The sequence below is a fragment of the Pteronotus mesoamericanus genome, unplaced genomic scaffold (assembly GCF_021234165.1).
Source record: "Pteronotus mesoamericanus isolate MK-2021 breed Mesoamerican mustached bat unplaced genomic scaffold, CSHL_Meso_final contig_163, whole genome shotgun sequence".
NCBI lineage: Eukaryota > Metazoa > Chordata > Mammalia > Chiroptera > Mormoopidae > Pteronotus > Pteronotus mesoamericanus.
Genome location: NW_026555064.1, coordinates 18,632,217 through 18,649,962, shown reverse-complemented (window position 1 = coordinate 18,649,962; position 17,746 = coordinate 18,632,217). Strand labels below are relative to the sequence as shown.

At 46.6% G+C, this 17,746-nt stretch overlaps 1 protein-coding gene across 1 annotated transcript in view; it reads left to right on the top strand.

Annotated features, from left to right (window-relative positions):
* The window catches only part of FGF2 (fibroblast growth factor 2), a 42,923-nt gene that overhangs the window by 17,406 nt on the left and 7,771 nt on the right, over positions 1 to 17,746 (top strand). The window contains 1 exon segment of the mRNA XM_054562084.1: positions 16,408 to 16,511. Coding sequence (XP_054418059.1) covers positions 16,408 to 16,511 — 104 coding nt within the window.

The window sequence follows — 17,746 nt, the reverse complement described above, 5'->3', positions numbered from 1 at the left end:
ACGCGGCCAACCAAGCGGGTTGCGTTATCTCCGCGGGGCAGTTAACTTGAGAGAAAACTCAGACTCTCGCAATCGTCCAAGAAGCATTTCGAAAGGACAGAAAGAATCGCCAAGAAGAGGCCAGAGTGAGGACGTGCTCTGTTGCCCGGGCATGTCGGGTGCTTGCTTGAGGCAGCTTCTACAGTGCTCATTGGTCTTGAGCTGCTTCTGACTTCAGGGTATTCTGGCCAGGTCGATAGTCAAAATTAGTCACCGTCCCATCACTGTGTGTGTGTGAGTGTGCGTGTCCCAGAGTATAAACTCCGGCAGGGCTGGCGCTCAGTGGTGGCGGCCTCCTGAGCTGGGATGCGCATGCTGTGGTTGAGCACAGACCCCGTTGCCTCTGCTCCTCTGCGGCTCGTCCCCAAGTTGCTCCTCGCTGCATGCCCCCAGCACGGAACCTCCAGGCCTTGGAGCGGCTACCCCGCTCAGAGTACAGGGCTTTCCACGGCTGCTTGAATGCTGAAGTCCATTTGCTTGAAGATCAACCAAAGGGATGGACAAGGAAGCTTCGAGAATGGATTTGCACACAGAACTAAAATGTAGAAGCCTCAGCTGTTTTTTGGCGAGAGCGTTTCCCAGCTTATAGCCGTGGCCAACCCTGGCAGAAGGTCAGGCTGTGGCAGAGTGAGCCTTACTGGGACACAACGCCTCCCAGGCCTTTCTGCCGTGGGTCTCACCTGGCGCTACCACCGCCAGCCCTAGGACTCTCAAGACGTTTCACAAATGGCACAGGTTCCTGCCCCCGCCCCGGGCCGAGGGGCCTGCTCATTCAGTAAACACTGTAAGAAATGCAGAGAAGTGTGTGATGATCACGCAGTACCAGGACAGCTCTTGGAGTTGTTTGGTATGAAAAACACAACCATCTGTGAACAGTCATCTACCTGAGGCACAAGAAATCTTTTGTCTTTACATAACCCCCTTCTACCACTTAATCTGTACCATGGCGGCAAATGGGTAGCAAAAGTGATACTTACAACCTCCAGCCAAGGTGGAGGCGCAGGTAGATAAGCTTCGCTTCCTCGTGCAACCAAAGGAAGAATAACAACCAATTTAAAAACAAAAAACAACCAGAGCTGCCAGAAATCAAACTGTAGGGAAGTCTGACAACCAAGGAGTTAAAGAAGAAACATTCATCCAGACTGGTGGGAGGGGCGGAGACGGGCAGCAGGTGGAGAGGACGTGTGGCAAGGCTGCGACTGGCCGATGGCGCGGTCCCACGTTTGCGTGCAGGTAAACCAGGAGGAACAAAGGGGGAGCAAGACAGTCAGCCCAGGGTTCCAGTGATACGAAAATAAAGCCTCAAAATCTCTGGCTATAAAAACCTGTGGGTGATGTGGCAGCTGGAGAAACTTCCGGTCTCACAGGAGAGTCCACTGGAGGGTCCTGCGGGGTCCTAGAATGTACACAAACCCATCCACCTGGGAAGCAGCACCAGGGCAGTGCCTCGAAGGGTGCAGTTCGCTTGTGGGAAGCTGGGGAAGTGACTGAAAGCGGGGCAAGAGCTGAGCAAGCAGCACTGTTCCCTCTCTGACCCCTCCCCCACATACAGCACCACAACACAGCAGCCTGGGTTGCACCACCCTGGTGAATACCTAAGGCTCCGCCCCTTACACCGTAACAGATGCACATAGACAAGGAAATATGGCCCAAATGAAAGAACAGATCAAAACTCCAGAAAAAGAACTAAGCGATGAGGAGCTGGCCAACCTATGAGATGCAGAGTTCGAAACACTGGTAATCAGGATGTTCACAGAAATGATTTGAATATGGATGCAAAATAAAGGAAGTGAAGGCCATACAAAGTGAATTGAAAAAAATATATATACAGGGAACCAACAGTGAAGGGAAGGAAACTGGGACTCAAATCAACAATTTGGAACATAAGGAAGAAAGAAACATTCGACTGGAACAGAATGAAGAAACAAGTATTCAAAAAAAAAAAGGAGAGGCCTAGGAACCTCTGGGACAACTTTAAACGTTCCAGTGTCTGAATCATAGGGGTGCCAGAAGGAGAAGAGGAAGAGCAAGAAATTGAAAACTTATTTGAAAAAATAATGAAAGAAAACCTCCCAATCTGGTGAAGGAAATAGGCATACAAGTCCAGAAAGCTCAGAGAGTCCCAAACAAGGTAGACACAAAGGGAAAACACTAAAACACATCATAATTAAATTGCCCAAGATTAAAGATTAGGAGAGTATCTTAAAAGTAGCAAGAGAAAAGAAGAGAGTCACCTACAAAGGAGTTCCCATAAGACTGTCAGCTGATTTCTCAAATGAAACCCTGCAGGCAAGAAGGAGCTGGAAGGAAGTATTCAAAGTTATGAAAAGCAAGGACCTACATCCAGGGTTACTTTATCCAGAAAAGCTATCATTTAGAATGGAAGGGCAGATAAAGTGCTTCCCAGAAAGGTAAAGTTAAAGGAGTTCATCATCACCAAGCCCTTATTATATGAAACGTTAAAGTGTCTGATCTAAGAAAAAGAAGATCAAAACTATGAACAGTAAAATGATAAACTCATAGCTATCAACAACTGAACCTAAAAAAAAAAAACAAAAAACTAAGCAAACAACTAGAACAGGAACAGGCACAGAAATGTAGATCACATGGAAAACTTTCAGTGGGGTGAGGGAGAGGGGAGAATGGGGGAAAAGGTACAGGGAATAAGAAACATAATTGGTAGGTACAGAATAGACAGGGGGAGGTTAAGGATAGCATAGGAAATGGAGAAGCCAAAGAACTTACATGCGTGACCCATGGACATGGATTAAGGGGGGGATTGCTGGAGGGAATGGGGGTGCTGGGTGGAGGGAGATAAAGGGGAGAAAAAAGAATGGGACGATGGTAATAGCATAATCAATAAAATATACTTTTAAAAAAAGTGCTAGTTGCCGGGAAGATGATGGCAAAGTTATCGCAGGGCCAACATTATTCTCTGAGTGAGGGACAATGAAGACAGTTCTCGCATGAGCAACTTGGAAGTTTCTGCAGAGTCAGAATGAAATAACTATTAACAGTCAGTTAATAGTTTATTACTTTAAACACTTACTGTGCCTTCCCCATGCTGGGAGGATGAGACAAGAACGAGGTCTGGCTCCTCATGAAAAGGGGCTAAGAGTGTAAGGGGGGAAGGGTAAGAAAAAGACAATTGTAATGTGACTGTTATCTCTGAGGATAAGGAGAGAACCAGTATGTACTGAGACTTGTTGCACACTACACAAATAAAAGCACAAGCTAAGCATTACAAATAGGCTCCCCATCCCCGTACTTATTAGCGGTAGAATGAAGATATTAAAAGCTGGCATCTGATCGCTTACTGTGTGAGAGGTACTGTGCTAAGCACCCATGTAAGCCTCACAGAAACTCTAGGAGCTCTGTGGAACAAATTCAAAAAGCCTGGAGGTTTTGCTAGAAATCAATGATAAATACTTATTCAAGGGTCTTGGAGTTTGCAGACGGGAACATAGTTAGGCAAAACCCTAGAAGTGTTCCAAAGAAAAAAGAAAAGTTAAAAGTTGTTATAGTAAAACGTTCATTCTTGGGAGTTATCAACCCCGCATGCCTGGCTCTTGGGTCGCTCCGGGACCGCTATGAGTCAGGAGCTGTCAGGCGGACGGGGCGAGGGGAGCCAGGAGCTCTGGCCAGTCAGGGGTGTCTGGATAGCGGGTGTCAAGGGGGTGTATCCGCTGAGTCATTCGGGGGGCAGGCGGATGGTCTGGATGTGTAAGTCCTTTGGGAGGTAAGTAGAGAGTTACCTGAAGTCAGATGTATATCCAGGCATTGACTCAGGACTGGAAAGTTGAAAAATTTTAAGTTCTTAGGGCCAGTTAGAACAAGAATGGACTCTTTCTTTATCCCTTAACCTTCACAGTAATAATTTTAGTAGCTTGATTAAAGTGACTTCATTTTGTATATTCAAAAAAAGTGATATTTGCGCTTCACCCCTCTCCCCTCCGCCCCTACGTGCGTGCCTCCGGTGGACGCGTTCAGAGGCTGTGTGCGGAGGATGGGCCGGGCGGAGAAGCCGGCTGGGAGAACAGCCCCCAGACCACAGAAGGAGCCCCTGAGTAACTGAGGATCTGATAAGTGGAATTAGTCATCCAAGAAAAGAATTTTCAAATGATGATTCTTCTTAGAGTCATTTCATGCATTGCCTGCATGGTTATTAGAGCAAAATCATTAAAATGTAGTATTAATTGCAACTTCGCATCCGGCTTTCACACTGTGCTGTGTTCTCCGTGAGCCCTGACAGGATGAGCTCGCGGGGGTGGCCGGGAGCTGCAGGACACTGACCCTCGGCAGTGCGCTCGGCGCTGGGCCCGCGTGCTCCACGCCTGTGGGTCCTTGGCGTCCCCCTGTCTGTCCCACCGCGGCGCCGAAGTTACAGTAAAATATCACCCAGTGGGCTCTGTCTGCTTTACATTACTTGGCTTGTAGTTTTTTTTCTCTCAAACAGTTATGTGTCTCTCAAAGCACATATTTCAAATGTTAATTGTTAAACTAGGTGAGATTTTGAACTAATTGGCTGACATTTCGTAATTAACTCTTCTAAATGCCAGGGTAATTGTAGAGTCACATGCAGTTGTGAGAGAGAACGCAGAGAGACTTTTCCCCGTTGTGACATCTTGCAGAACTCTGACACAACACCACAGCCAGGCTGCGGACGTCGGCACAGGCAGGGGACAGGGCTGCCCCTGCCGGGGTGGCTCAGGCTGCCCGTTCGGAGCCACGCTTATTCCCCAATGCCACCTCTGGCAGCCCCCAAGCTGGTCTGCGTTTCTGTAATCTCGTTCCCGACTTGTGTGTAGAAACACTTGATGACCTTCACAGGTGGAGGCTAGCGTTCACCGCTGCGTGCACTCAGTGTCGCTTTGCGGCGATAGTGCAGGGCCCCGAAGTCCAGGCTGCTGAGTGTCAACGTTGCAAGTGTTCTGGCCAGAAAGGCCCCTTCCACAGGTTGATAAAACGTTCCCACCTGAATGACAAGACCTTAGTGCAGCAGGCAGGAAGCACCTGGGGGCAGAGCATGTCTGGTTGCTCGTGGACGCTGGACAGTGTGATTTCGATTACGACCTGAGCTTCTGGCGGCTGAAAGGGTGAGAGAAGGTGTTTTCTCTGTCAACCTGCTGGGATGCGACCACTGTTTGAGACTCTGAGCTCTCTCCTTTTCTTCCCTCTCTCTCTTCGAAGTGCTCTCTGCCAGGTGCAGCTCTGCTCTGATCTTGCATTGACTGTGGAGCATCTGGAACAGCACAAGGTGCCAAATAGTCTGTCCTTCTTGCTTTCAATCAGTCTGACGTAATTAGCCGATGCCACCACAGAAGTCAAAGCCACTGCCGTTGTTAAACAAGCCGTGCTATCAGAAGGATCAGGAATCACCTGCTGCCCCCAGTACTCGGGCTTGCTGCACTTGGCCTGCAGCCCAGCCAGCCCAAACGCATGCATTTTGGGGCTTGAAGTATGAAGTCCAGAAGAAGAGGTAGGGGAGGGAATTGATCATTGTAGGTTTCTATGGGTCAGAATTGATTGTAACAGCTCTGTCTTTGGCGTTGATCAGCTGTACATTTTCAATTTTGTTTTATTGCAGAAATTAAATGGTGTGCCTTAGAAGTGTAATAATTATGGCAAGAAACTTGGCATTCAGGACATAGTGTATTACACTTATTTATATTAAAACAGTTTAAACATTTTGTCGCCATCGACAGTCTTGGGTCGTGTAACAAACACTTTCTACAACAAGGACGTGGGGACCGACACGCAGAAAGCATGCATGGACCCACGGAGCTGTGCCCCGAGCGAGTGGCAGCGAAGGATGAGTGGGCTCCTAAGGTCCTTGCCTTCCTTCCTGCCTTCTTTCCTTCCTTCCTTTCTATTTTTCTTTCTTTCATATTATGTCCTGTTTTAACCTTTGCAAACTGAGGAGTTGCAAGGATTTTAATGAAATATCTGTGTGTCTAGTGATCTTATCCATAAACTTTAGCCAGTTTTGATGTGATGAGAATGGAATCTGGATTGTGGGTTCTTGGATGAGAAGCAAAGGAAATAATAAAAAGTGAAAGTGAATAAAAAATGATGGACTGGAAGATCGTTAGTCATATCTGTGATTTGTTCACCAAAAGGAAAAAAGGGACAAGTAAGTTTAGGTCGCTGCTCTTTGGCATTTGTCTAATTATTTCCTCTAGTGTTTCATACATACGCATGGAGACCTAAAGTTTTTCATTGCAGTGAATGTGTTTCTTTTGTGACCTGGGCTCCTTTGTCAGCGCTTGAGAGTTTTCAGTGTCCGGTCTCACATCAAGCTGGGTGATTGCTGAGAGAAGAGAAACCCATGGGTTATGCCTTGGAATTTTGTTATCAGTTACTTGGGAATTTCAGTTCCAAGGAGACTGCTAAACCCAACTCAGTTATTTATTTATTTTTACTTAAAAACATAATTCCCTTGGAAAGCTAACACACTCAGTGTTAAATGAAAAAGTTGTTTTGAATGAGTAAGCAAGAAAAGTAAAATGTGCGCAGTGTTCTGAGATGAGGGCATAGGAAAACAGCAGTATTTTTCATCAGTAGACCGATGGGGCGAACCTTGAAACGGAATATTGGACAGCCGCCTTCCGATTACCTTCAGGTACTAAATTGCGGGTTTCTGTTTACTTCAGCTCCAAATTACTTAAATGAGAAATAACATGCCTTCTGGCCCAAGTAATGAGCACCACACCATTGTCACAGAGACGTTGTAGATGTTGGCTACGCTTGTATGTCTAGCTCCAAAAATAGTTCTTGACACAGAAGAGGCAACTGATACCACTTTGTTGGGTGAATAAATAATAAACGCTGAATAACAGGCTGAGAAGTTGCATAAGGCCTGCGTTTTGCTTGCATTAAGTACCGTTATTTCCCTTGAGAAGAGTGAAACCAAATTTACTTGCTGTAGGCGAAGAATCAGCCCTGCTATGGTAAGGCATTCTATGCAGCATAAATGACACATTTTTAAATGATGTCCCAGCCATGTGACGCAGGTCATACCTGCCCTTTGCTAGATGTTCTCACGTCCTTGATCAGGTACAAGATTCCCTAATGAATAATGTAATTTCTTGAATCTCAAAGCAATAGAAAAGGAGCAGGTAGAGTAGAAAGCTGACCCATTTGATGATTACTGTATACTAAAACTTTTATATGTGGAGTGAAATCTGATCTCTTTGAATCTTCACTGTAGCCTTGACTGATAGCAATTATTTTCCATGGTGCAGGTGAGGAGGTGAGCTCAGCGGGGTGGGGTGGGGTGGGGGGTGAAGCCCGATTTTGAGTCCAGTTCTACTTGATTCCAAAACCCATGCACTTGGCACCAGATGGTGTCTTTCGAGCCAGCTTCTTGAAGAAGTTGTTTGCAGTCACTCTTCCCAGATTCTGACTGTGGTCGAACCCGGTGAATGCTTTCCAGCCTGGTGCTACGTGACTTCCTTCGTCCCATCTGCCACTCCAGGTCTCTTTGGAGGTCCCACTTGAGAGTCTGTCACTGCTTGGTTTTCACTCCATCCTGCTTTTCCCCCTCGAACCATTTCGTGGGGTTTCATTAAACTGACAGTCTCTGAGGGAGGGAGGAAGCGGCCTTACACCTATTTTGAGTCTTCCCATCTGCAAGCACGCAAAGCTCCCCTTTCCCGTCTTCCAAAAACGACTTGCCATGAAGTTGTACAGCCTTCTCCATGCGAACACCTTTAGTTATTATCCCCAATGGTTTCTTTATAAAGTGTGATCACATGTTGTAACCATTCGTTGTGGGTTACAAGAAGTCAACTGATTTTAATATATACGATAGGGCAAAAGTAGGTTTACAGTTGTGAGTATGTGAGACAGAGTTTATGCTTGTAATATTACTTATTAATTATATTTCTTTCCATATGAACAATTAAATCTACTTTTTGCCTTACTCTGTATTCTTATATCAAGTAACCTTGTTGAATTAGTAGTTCATTTGTATTTTATTTTGACTTTTGAAAACTTTTAATTTAAGAAGACTTTTAGATATACGGAAATTGCAAAGATTTTACAGAGCGCTCCCCAGTCCCTTCACCCTGCTCTCCCTGAGGTGAGTTCCTTACATAAGGGCAATTTGTTTTGGCGCTTTGGTCAAAACTTAAAAAAAAAAGAAAAGCATGCTGGTATATTCCTGTTAACTGCAGACGTGTTTGGGTTTCACCGCTTTTTCCACTAGTGTCCCTTTTCTATCCCAGGATCCAGGCCAGAATATCGCGTGGCATTTAGTCTCTTGATTTTTAATGTAGAAAATTGTACCATCTGCGGAGAGTAACGGTTTTGTCTGTTGCTTTCCGAGTCCGTGTGTGCGTGTGTGACAGCTCTTACGTGTGCATTCCGCCCCGCGTGCGTGTGGGCCAGCCGCCTCCCGGAGGCCCGTGCTCCGCCTGCCTCCCCCGGTCGGTGCTCCCAGGGCCGCCTCTGCCTGGGAACCTGTGCTGGCTGCGCGCTCAGCGGCCCCTGCGTCTCCACCTCCCTGCCTGGGCTGGGGGCGGCGGCACCAGCGTGGCTGGCTTGCTGCCATCGCCAGACCTTCCTTTCTAGCATAGCTCGTTTTTGAGATCCAGGTTCATGTTTTCTGGAAATTTCTGTCTGGACTTTCCGCAGACTTTCAGTGCGTCTTCCTGGAACACATCTCATTGTCTTCTCTTGCCAACTTGTTGCCCTTCCTGGATTTCCTGTCTCTGTGATGCCCCAGTTATAAGAGAGAGAGAAACCTGGACTCCTTCTGCACCCCTTGCCCTCCCTCTCTCCTCCCTCCCTGCCTCCCTCCTACCTCCATTCCCTTTGTTCCCTCGCAGCCATTCGTGTTCATTGTCTCCTTCATTGCTCACTGATTTCTCCGTCCCAGCTGTCCCCCGCCTGCGCTCACCCTCCCATCCCTTCTCACACATCCAGCTCCTGAAGAGGAGTCCCTGCCGCCCCCTTGCACGCGTGCCGCACGCGAGGGCCTGCCGCCCGGGCGTGCCCGCTTGCTCGCCCTCTCTCCTTTGGCAGTTATACATGTAACGCTCTCTTTTCCTGACAGACTCCTGCGGACTCCTCGGGTCCCCATTGGGTGTCACTGCTTCGAGGAACCCTTTGGTCGCCAGGCTGGGTCAGGCGTGCCCTCCAAGTGCTCCCGAGGTAGCTTGTGTAAACAGCTCCCGGGGCACGTGCACTATCGGTCCTGTTTGTTTATTAACCTGTAGGCTATCCCTTGTCTCCGCGACAATACTGGATGTCCTTCAAAGTCAAAGAGATGCCGTATTTTCCTTTGTGCTTCCTATTGCTAAGCACAGTACCTGGCGCGTAGCTATTACGAGCGCTTGCTTATTGAGTGAATGACTACATGAATTCACTGTCCTCGGAAACCCCGACTTGACTGTTTCCAAAAAATTATTATATAGTCAATGTTTTCTGCTGGGGACAAACCTGTGTAGGCATTAGCTTCCTTGTTCATACATGAAGAGGGTGCACTGGATGCTGTCTGAAGTCCTTTTCAGCTCCTCCAAACCAGTGTTTATGATTTTAAGATTTATCATCCTTGAGCATATTCTCAAGGAAACCATGCAAATTCTGAAGGTAATTCCAAAAAAGGAGTTCTAAGATCTTTTGAGCCATGGTGGTAACGTTGAAATAATAACTTGGCTTTCTGGTCGTAGTGCAAGGCTAAATGCATTGCATGCCAGTCGTCTGAGCACTTGAACACTTGAGTGGTTTCCTTCCAGCGGACAGAGTTTCTGTTCCTTTGCTCACGGATCTGAATCACTTTAGAGAGACTGGGTGCATTCTCCTTTGCTGGGGAGTTTCAAGCAACAGTTAGACAACCGTTTCTCATGGATGCTGTAAGTGGGGCTTAAGATGTAACTGTAATGATGGGACTGAAATCTTGCCTAGTGATGAGATTATTAAATTTTGTAGTTTTATAGCTTTTGTTTTCTGTGCTACAACAGAAAAAAAAAGGTTGAATTTTAAGCTTGGGTAATACACTATTTCTTTCGTTTTCATGTCTCACTGGATTTAATATCAACATTACAAAGCCAACAGAAATCTGTGTTTATCAAAATAGTTGACTTTTGTGTATCCATAAACTAAGTACAGTGGGTGGTCTGCCGCTCGCTGAGAGGACCTGTGTCTGGGGTCTGGTTTAGGAAGGGCTTTTAGTGTAGCCCTTTTTTTCTTTCATAGTTTTAAAAACTTAAAAAATGTGAAATATACCATAGATACAGAACACCACACAAAGCAAATTTGTCCTTTAATGAATTAGCACAAGGCAAACTCTCTTGTAACCATCACTTGGGTCAGAAGGCAGGACCTTTGCCAGCTGCCCCAGAGCCTCGGTGGGCCTCGCCCCCCACTCCCAGGCCCCGCCTCCCTGTTCAGGTGTGCAGATTTTTATTTTAATCCCCTCTTTGCTTTTCCTAATAGTTTCATCATGCCAGTAGGCCCCCTTAAATACTCCACTTCCATTTTTGCCTTTGAAACATGTGAGCGTTCCCCTCCGCAGTCCCAGGTGCCCCTTCGGCCTTTCGCGGTCACTGGGGCCTTGCTCAGGCTGGGCTTCGCTGACCTGACGGCTCTGGCTGCCTGGGGCCGGGCTGTTGTGCCTCAGTCCTGGGACGGATGCCATCCTTCCTGGAGTACCCTTCCCCCGTGTCTCCCGACCCTGGGCCCTGTCCGTGCCGTCTGGTCCTCCCGGGCCGTTGGAGCTCAGCCTAGCCCTTGGCCCTCCCCGGGAGGCTCCCGCAGCGCCTGCGTCAGAGACCACGGACACGGCTGCGATGGTGACTTTGTGCCAGCCTGCCCTGGTCCCCCTCGGAGCCCCTGCGCGCTCCTGGTGCCGGGCTCGGCGCTCACGCCGGGACCTGGGGGCCTGCTGCTCAGCTCCCCACCTTCCAGAGGCTCGTGGGCTGGCGGGACAGACGGGACGGGGGAAAGCGGGGTGGGGAAGCAGGCCGTGGGCGAGGGCGGATGAGAAGGTCCGTCTGCACGGAGCGGGGAGCAGGGGGCCGCTGCAGGAGGTTCCCTGAGGAGGGGTCACTCCGAGCCTCGGTCCGCGGCGTCTCCCCGGGGTCACCTCCTACCGCGGAAAGGAAGGTTCTCGTAGTCGTTTATGAAGCCCTTTTCAGGCAGCAGGCTTCCTGTTAACGTGGAGAAAAAGTAATTTTTTTTTCTTTTTGGATAGTTGGGGCAGGCCCCTTTCAAGCGTGTAACTCAAAAATCTGGATTGGAATATTAAAGGAGGGGCTAGCTTTTAGCTAAGGCGACAAGTCAGCCAGGCACATTTGTCTCTGCAGAGGCTGGGCCGAGTCAAGCCTCCCTGGTTGGGCGGAGCAGGGAAAGGACCCCTTGAATGGTTCAGAAGACGCGGGGGTTACGTCATCCTCCGTGTTTCAGAACAAAGTTTTGCCAGCTTGCCTGTTCATTATGTCGTTTCATTTCCTGAAACAGTGGAAAGTTTTACAATGTGCTCTTTATGTGGAAATGTAATATAATTTCTTTCATTCCCTGTCTCAAAGTACCTGACATTTGAATCTGCGCCTTTAGGATGGCCCCTTCCCAGCCCACTCCCAAATGCCCTGTATCTTTGGCGTGTGCCTTTGCTGTGTCGTGAGATCCAGCGGCCTTGCTGAGCGGGAGCCTTCCAGGTCTCAAGTGTGGCTGTTTTACTGTGTCCTCCTCCCCGTGAAGCTGTCCCAACATGGGACAGTGACGACGAGAAGGCCGACCTGCACGTCCCGGATTCCATTTCCCTGGACAGGACTGTCGGGCTCCGTGAGCAGCGCCGGCCGAGAGTGCGCCTTGCACTGACCCCCAGAGTTGCGAGGACTCTCTCCAGAAGGTGCACAGTTTTCACGCCCACGAGGGACTGTACGTTTGTGTCACCTGAACATTCCAATGCTGAAATTCTAGCCCCCATGAGCCGCATTGGGAGGCGGGGCCTCTGGGAAGGTGGAGCCAGTGTCCCTGGAAAAGGGACCCTCTAAGCCCCTCCCACTGTGTGAAGGCAGAGAGAAGGCGGCTGTTTGTGAACCAGGAAAAGGACCTCACCAGACCCCAAGTCTAACAGCGCCTTGACCTTGGATTCCCCAGCCTCCAGAACTGGCAGAAATACAGTTTGTTGCTAAGTCGCCCAGTCTCGGGCATTTGCTGTTAGAGCAGCCAGATAGCACCCTTCGATACATTGCTTACCCAGACTTAACACAACTGCCCAGTGACCTGCCTCTGGTTATTTTCTATTCTTTTTTAACCTGCAAAACTTTATTAGAGAAAGTTTCAAAAATACATACAAAAATAGAAGGACCAGCACAGCAAAGCCCCACATGCCTGTCACCAGCTGCCGCAGCTGACCTCGCACGGCTGATCCGGCTCTGCCTGCGCCCCCAGCCCTTCTCCCCTCCTGACTGCGGGGTGGTTTGGAGGTGCGTGCCAGACACCACGCCATTGGACCGGGTCATTTACAGGTGGCTACAGAAATCGTGACATAAGTGATATGCGTGCAGGTAGTGCCTGCTGGATACGTAAGGAGTGAATATGCATCTCCAGAAGGCAAGGGCTTGAACAGTGCTCACGGTTCCACTCTCATGCCTGAACACTTAAAATTTCCCTTAGAAGCACAAAATACCCAGTTAGTGTTAACATTTCCCCTGTGGTCTTAATATATTTTTGTTTTTTACCGTTGGTTTGTGTTACTCAGGATCCAAATGTGGTTTACACCGTACTTTTGACTGATGTGTCTCTTACGTGTCTTTTCATTGAGAAATTTCCTCTCCCTCTTGGAACTCATGAATGTTATTTCCATAGCCATGTTTACTATGGCACACACTTCGTATTCTAGATTGTTTAAAAATTCTGGCAATGCGAACATTGTCATGTTTTTATTATAAAAGATGCATAAGTGTAACTGAGAAAAAATTTCAGTATCAATTATATGAAAGTAAAATATTATTTTTGTTTCACCACTTCAAAATGACTGTCAACACTTTGGGATTATTTTCTACTAATCTGTATATATTCAATGTATAATTTTATGTAGTATTCCCTCTGCTACTACTGTGGGCTTAATTTGCTCTTCTTTTTCTACTTCTTAAGGTAGACACTTAGATTTTCATAAATTTTTTTGCTTTTCAAGTATCAACATTTACAACTATACCTTTCCATTGAAGCATGTTGAATTTTCATTATCAGATAATTAGAAATATTTTCTCATTTTCTTTGTGATTTATTTCATCTGTGTTTTGTTTAGAAATATGTTGCTTAATCTCCAAATTTTGGGGGATTTCCTAGATGTCTTATTGTTACTAATTTCTAATATACTCCGTATGATTTCAGTCCTTTTAAATGTGTTGAGACCTGGTTCATGGCCAACAATAACTTACTTTGGGGAACATCCCTTGTACCTGCTCTTTGTGTGTAATGAACTTGTCCCTTTGGACCTATCCACACACATAAGCATGAAACTGGACCCTCACGTCACACATAAAAACTAACTCAAAATGGCTTGAAGCTGCATGAATGAGGTAAAACTGAAGCTGGATGAGAAAAGAACAGGTGTAAATCAATCTTCGTGATGTCAGTCTGGGCAGAAAGGACCCCAAAAGCACAAACAGTGAAAGAACAAACTGATAAAATTGCATCTCATGAAAATTAAAAATGTTTTTGCCTCAAAGGACAGTATTAAGAAAGTAAAAGGACAACACACAGTATGGGAAAAAGTATTTGCAACTCAGATATCTGATTAGAAATTTGTACCTAGAATACATAAAGAACTCTTACAACTCAATGATAAAAAGACTGATAACCTAATAAAAAATGGGCCAGTGATCTGAATAGAAATTTTTCTTAAGACAGTGTACAAATAGCCAGTAAGCACATGAAAAGATGGTCAGCATATTTTCCGTCAGAAAAATGTGGATAAGAGCCATGGAATATCACCTCACACCGAATTAGGATGGCTATAATTAAAACCCACCCACCTGCATGCGCGAGTGCGCGCGCGCACACACAGTAGCAAGGTTGGCTTGGAAGTGAGGATATCAGAACCTGGGGAGGTAAAATTCAGAAAACAGCCTAGTGAAACATAGAGTTACTCCATGACCTAGTAGTTCAACTTTTTGGTATAGTCGCCGTAGACCCAGGAGACATGAAAACGCATGTCTGCAGAGCCTTTGCATGGATGCTCATGACTGCATTATTTGTAATATCCCGACGTTGGAAACAAACCAAAGGCCCACTAGCTGACATGGGTGAATCGAATGTGGCCTCTCTAGTCCATGGAATGTTATTTGGCAGTTCATAGGAATGAAACACTGATAAGGGCTACCGCGTGGGTGAGTCATGAAAGCCTCATGTGAAGTGAAAGAAGCCAGTCACGAGGGACCACTGAAGAGGTGACTCCATTTAATGAAATACCCAGCGCAGGCAAGTCTGTAGAGACAGGAGGTAGGTTAGGGGACCGCTGTGGTTGGGGATGGCAGTATTATGGGCTTGGGCGGTGAGTGCTAAAGGCTATGGGATGATGAAACGTCCTAAAATTAATTGTGGCGATGGCCACGTGACTTCGTGAGTGTACTAAAACCCATCAAACTGAACGTGCACTTTAAAGGAATTCTGTCGGGTGTGAATTGTATCTCAAATTCTTAAAAAAATAAAGGCACTAGGAGCGCCAACAGTTCAGGACCAGAGCCCTTGATATGACTTAATATCTTGGTGACTTTGGAAAAAGAATGGCTCAGCTGAAGTTAATCGATTTGAACAATTCAAACCCAATGGGGAAATGAGCATTGGATGGATGTTAAGAGAAGAATAAAGTCTCGGATGAATGAAACCTACGTGATCTAAAATTTTAAAAACTCAAGTTGGTTGATAATGTTATTCATGTATTACATATTCTTACTGATTTGATTATTTCATTTGTCAGTTTTTTGCTGCATATATTTTAGAGTTCTATTACTAGGTTTATGATTATTATGCCTTCCTGATGTATCTAACCCTCTTATGACATAATGCTGTTACCTTTAATTATAGTACTTTAATACTTGCTTTGAAGTCCACATCGTTTGATGCTAATATAGCCATATCAGCATTCTTACATTCAGGGTGTGCATTTTATATTTTTCCCCACATTTTTATGTTCAGTTTGCCTGGATGTTTGTATCTAAAGTGCTTTTAAAAAAAATTATTGATTTTTTTTTTTGAGAGAGAGATGGAGAGAGAGAAACGTCAATTTGTTGCTCCACTTATCGATGCATTCATTGGTCCGTTCTTGTATGTGTCCTCACAGGGGATCAAACCCGCGACCTTGGCTTATTAGGACGACACTCTAACCCACTGAGCTGCCCGGCCAGGGCCAAAATGCTTTTCTCGTAAACAGCATAGTTATGTTGTAAATTTATTTGGCCCCAGAGCCTATTTTTTTAATCTAACCTCTGTTAGCCAAGTAAATTTGGGGGAATGCTGCTCTAGGCAGGAGAGTGCAAATTAGAAATTTGCAAGAAGAGCAAAATAGAAAACTTGAACTTCATTTTTTTTTTGAATTAGATGATTTGTCTCTATTACATGATATTACATGAGTACATTATCATTATACTCATGTAATATCTTTTTGTTTTCCTGCAACCTGCTTAAAACTGATAATGCAGCATAGCAGACCAGCTGCTTCAGTGCCTTACATTCTGAAAATCACTTTTTATACTGTATGAGCAAATTAAGCAAACATTTTGTTTTTCACTAGATAGATATTTGCAAAAAACAAAAAAAAAAAAAACAACAACCCCAAAACAAAAAACAACACACAACTATACATTGCACTCCCTCAAGAGGAAGAAAAATGCACTGGTATTGGATTGAAAGGGAAGCTACAAGTAAGATATATTGAAACTCAAGGCAGTACAAACCAAACATAATAGCGATTCGATCCTATTTTATTTCTGAAGAATTGGTTAAAAATAACCTTTGGAGAGTTTAGACTTAGACTCAGGCCATGGCATGGAAATTCTCACAAGCGGTTTACGTTTTACGTACCCTTAAATTTGTGCGCCCTTACGAAGAAAGCGAGCAGTTACCCAGCTAAGTGGGCGCTAATCGCATATTGAAGGGAAACGCTCTCCATGCTGCCCCTCCTCTTGGTCAGAGGGAGAAGGGGGTCAGGCGGCGCTCCCCTCTAGGGGACCTGCGTCTCCCGTGGTAGCTTTGCCATGCGCCCCCCGCCCCCGTCCCCTCCCCATGCCCTGCCCCTCAGCTCCTCGAGGGGACGCCCAGGTTGCCCTGGTGTCCCCTGCCTTTACGTCGCATGAACGTGGTGGTGGGTGCCTCTTTCTACGATGCTACAAAGCTCACTTTCCCCATTGCTCCTAGTCAAACTGCAGCTCCAAGCCGAGGAGAGAGGGGTCGTGTCCATCAAAGGAGTGTGCGCCAACCGCTATCTCGCCATGAAGGAGGATGGCCGGCTGCTGGCTTCCGTGAGTAGCGCCTTCTGCTTTGCGGTTGTTCCTGTGTTGGCTGTGTGCTCTTCCTGCCTGCTGGTGGTATTTATTAAGTCTTAATTAAAGGTTTTACAAGTACTGTGCTATTTATTATCCACGTTTACCCGATAACATGCAGAGTATTAGGGCCTTTGTTTCACAGGTAGGGAAGCTGAGTGCCAAGGGAGTCATCAGGTGAGTAGGGCAGCCTGGCTGCCTTGAGGCAGGGCCTGACCCCCAGCTCACTGCAAAGCTGTTAAACTACAGTTCCGTTTTGTTTTTTGAAAATCCTTATATTGTGCAGTCATTTGAAGATCAGCAGTTTCTTCTTGCAGATATGCAGTACAAACTCTTGCACAGGGGAACACCATTCGAGAATGTGGGCTCTTATCCCAGGTGTCAATGCCAGGGTTGCTATTGATTAGCTGTGGGGTCTTGGGCAAATTATTCTGAGGTAGTTCCCTTACTTGTAAAATACAAACACTAACGATCTTAGCTCACAGGTTTTGCGAAGATTAAATTAGATAATATATCATGTGCCAATATCAGGGTCTAATACATAATAGGTCCTAAACTGTTAATTCCTGGAGGATGGATTTGAGGCGGCCAAGACTGGAGGAGAGAGACGGGTTTAAGTAAGCGAGGAGGAAGCCCACTGACGGCGGCGCAGGGAGCGAAGGGCGAGCAGCTGAGATGGGTTACATTTAGGAGCAGAGCAGAGGGAGAAGCTGGAGGGGGTCCCTGGGTTTCTGGTTTGGATGAGAAGGTAGATAAGAACCGGAGAGAGGACCAGAGTGAGTTCTGGGAAAAGGTGATGCAGGTGCTCATGGAGCGCTGTCTGCGTTGAGATGCCAAGGAGAGGCTCGGGTGAGGACGCCCGGTGTGGCTGGCAGCCTGGGTCTGGGGCTTAGAGGAGGGGGGTCTGCGCCGCTTCAAGGCTCTGCTGTCATCAGCACCAAGGTGATGGCTAGGTCAGAGCAATGGATGACATTCTGGGTGAAAAATAGCTCTACAAGATTGACTACTTGGGAGTTCACTTCTTCCACTGTTCTCGTCTCTTTTTTCTACCAGTCTGTTGTCAACTCAGGGGGTGATGTAATACTTGGGGACTCCACCAAAGTAGCATTTTAAATATTTCCAGGACTGTGAATCAATGGGTAATTGGGATGACCTTACCCTTGCAGGGAGAGGAAGAGGAGTTTACCCCTGCTCTCCTCACCTCCGGATGTGAC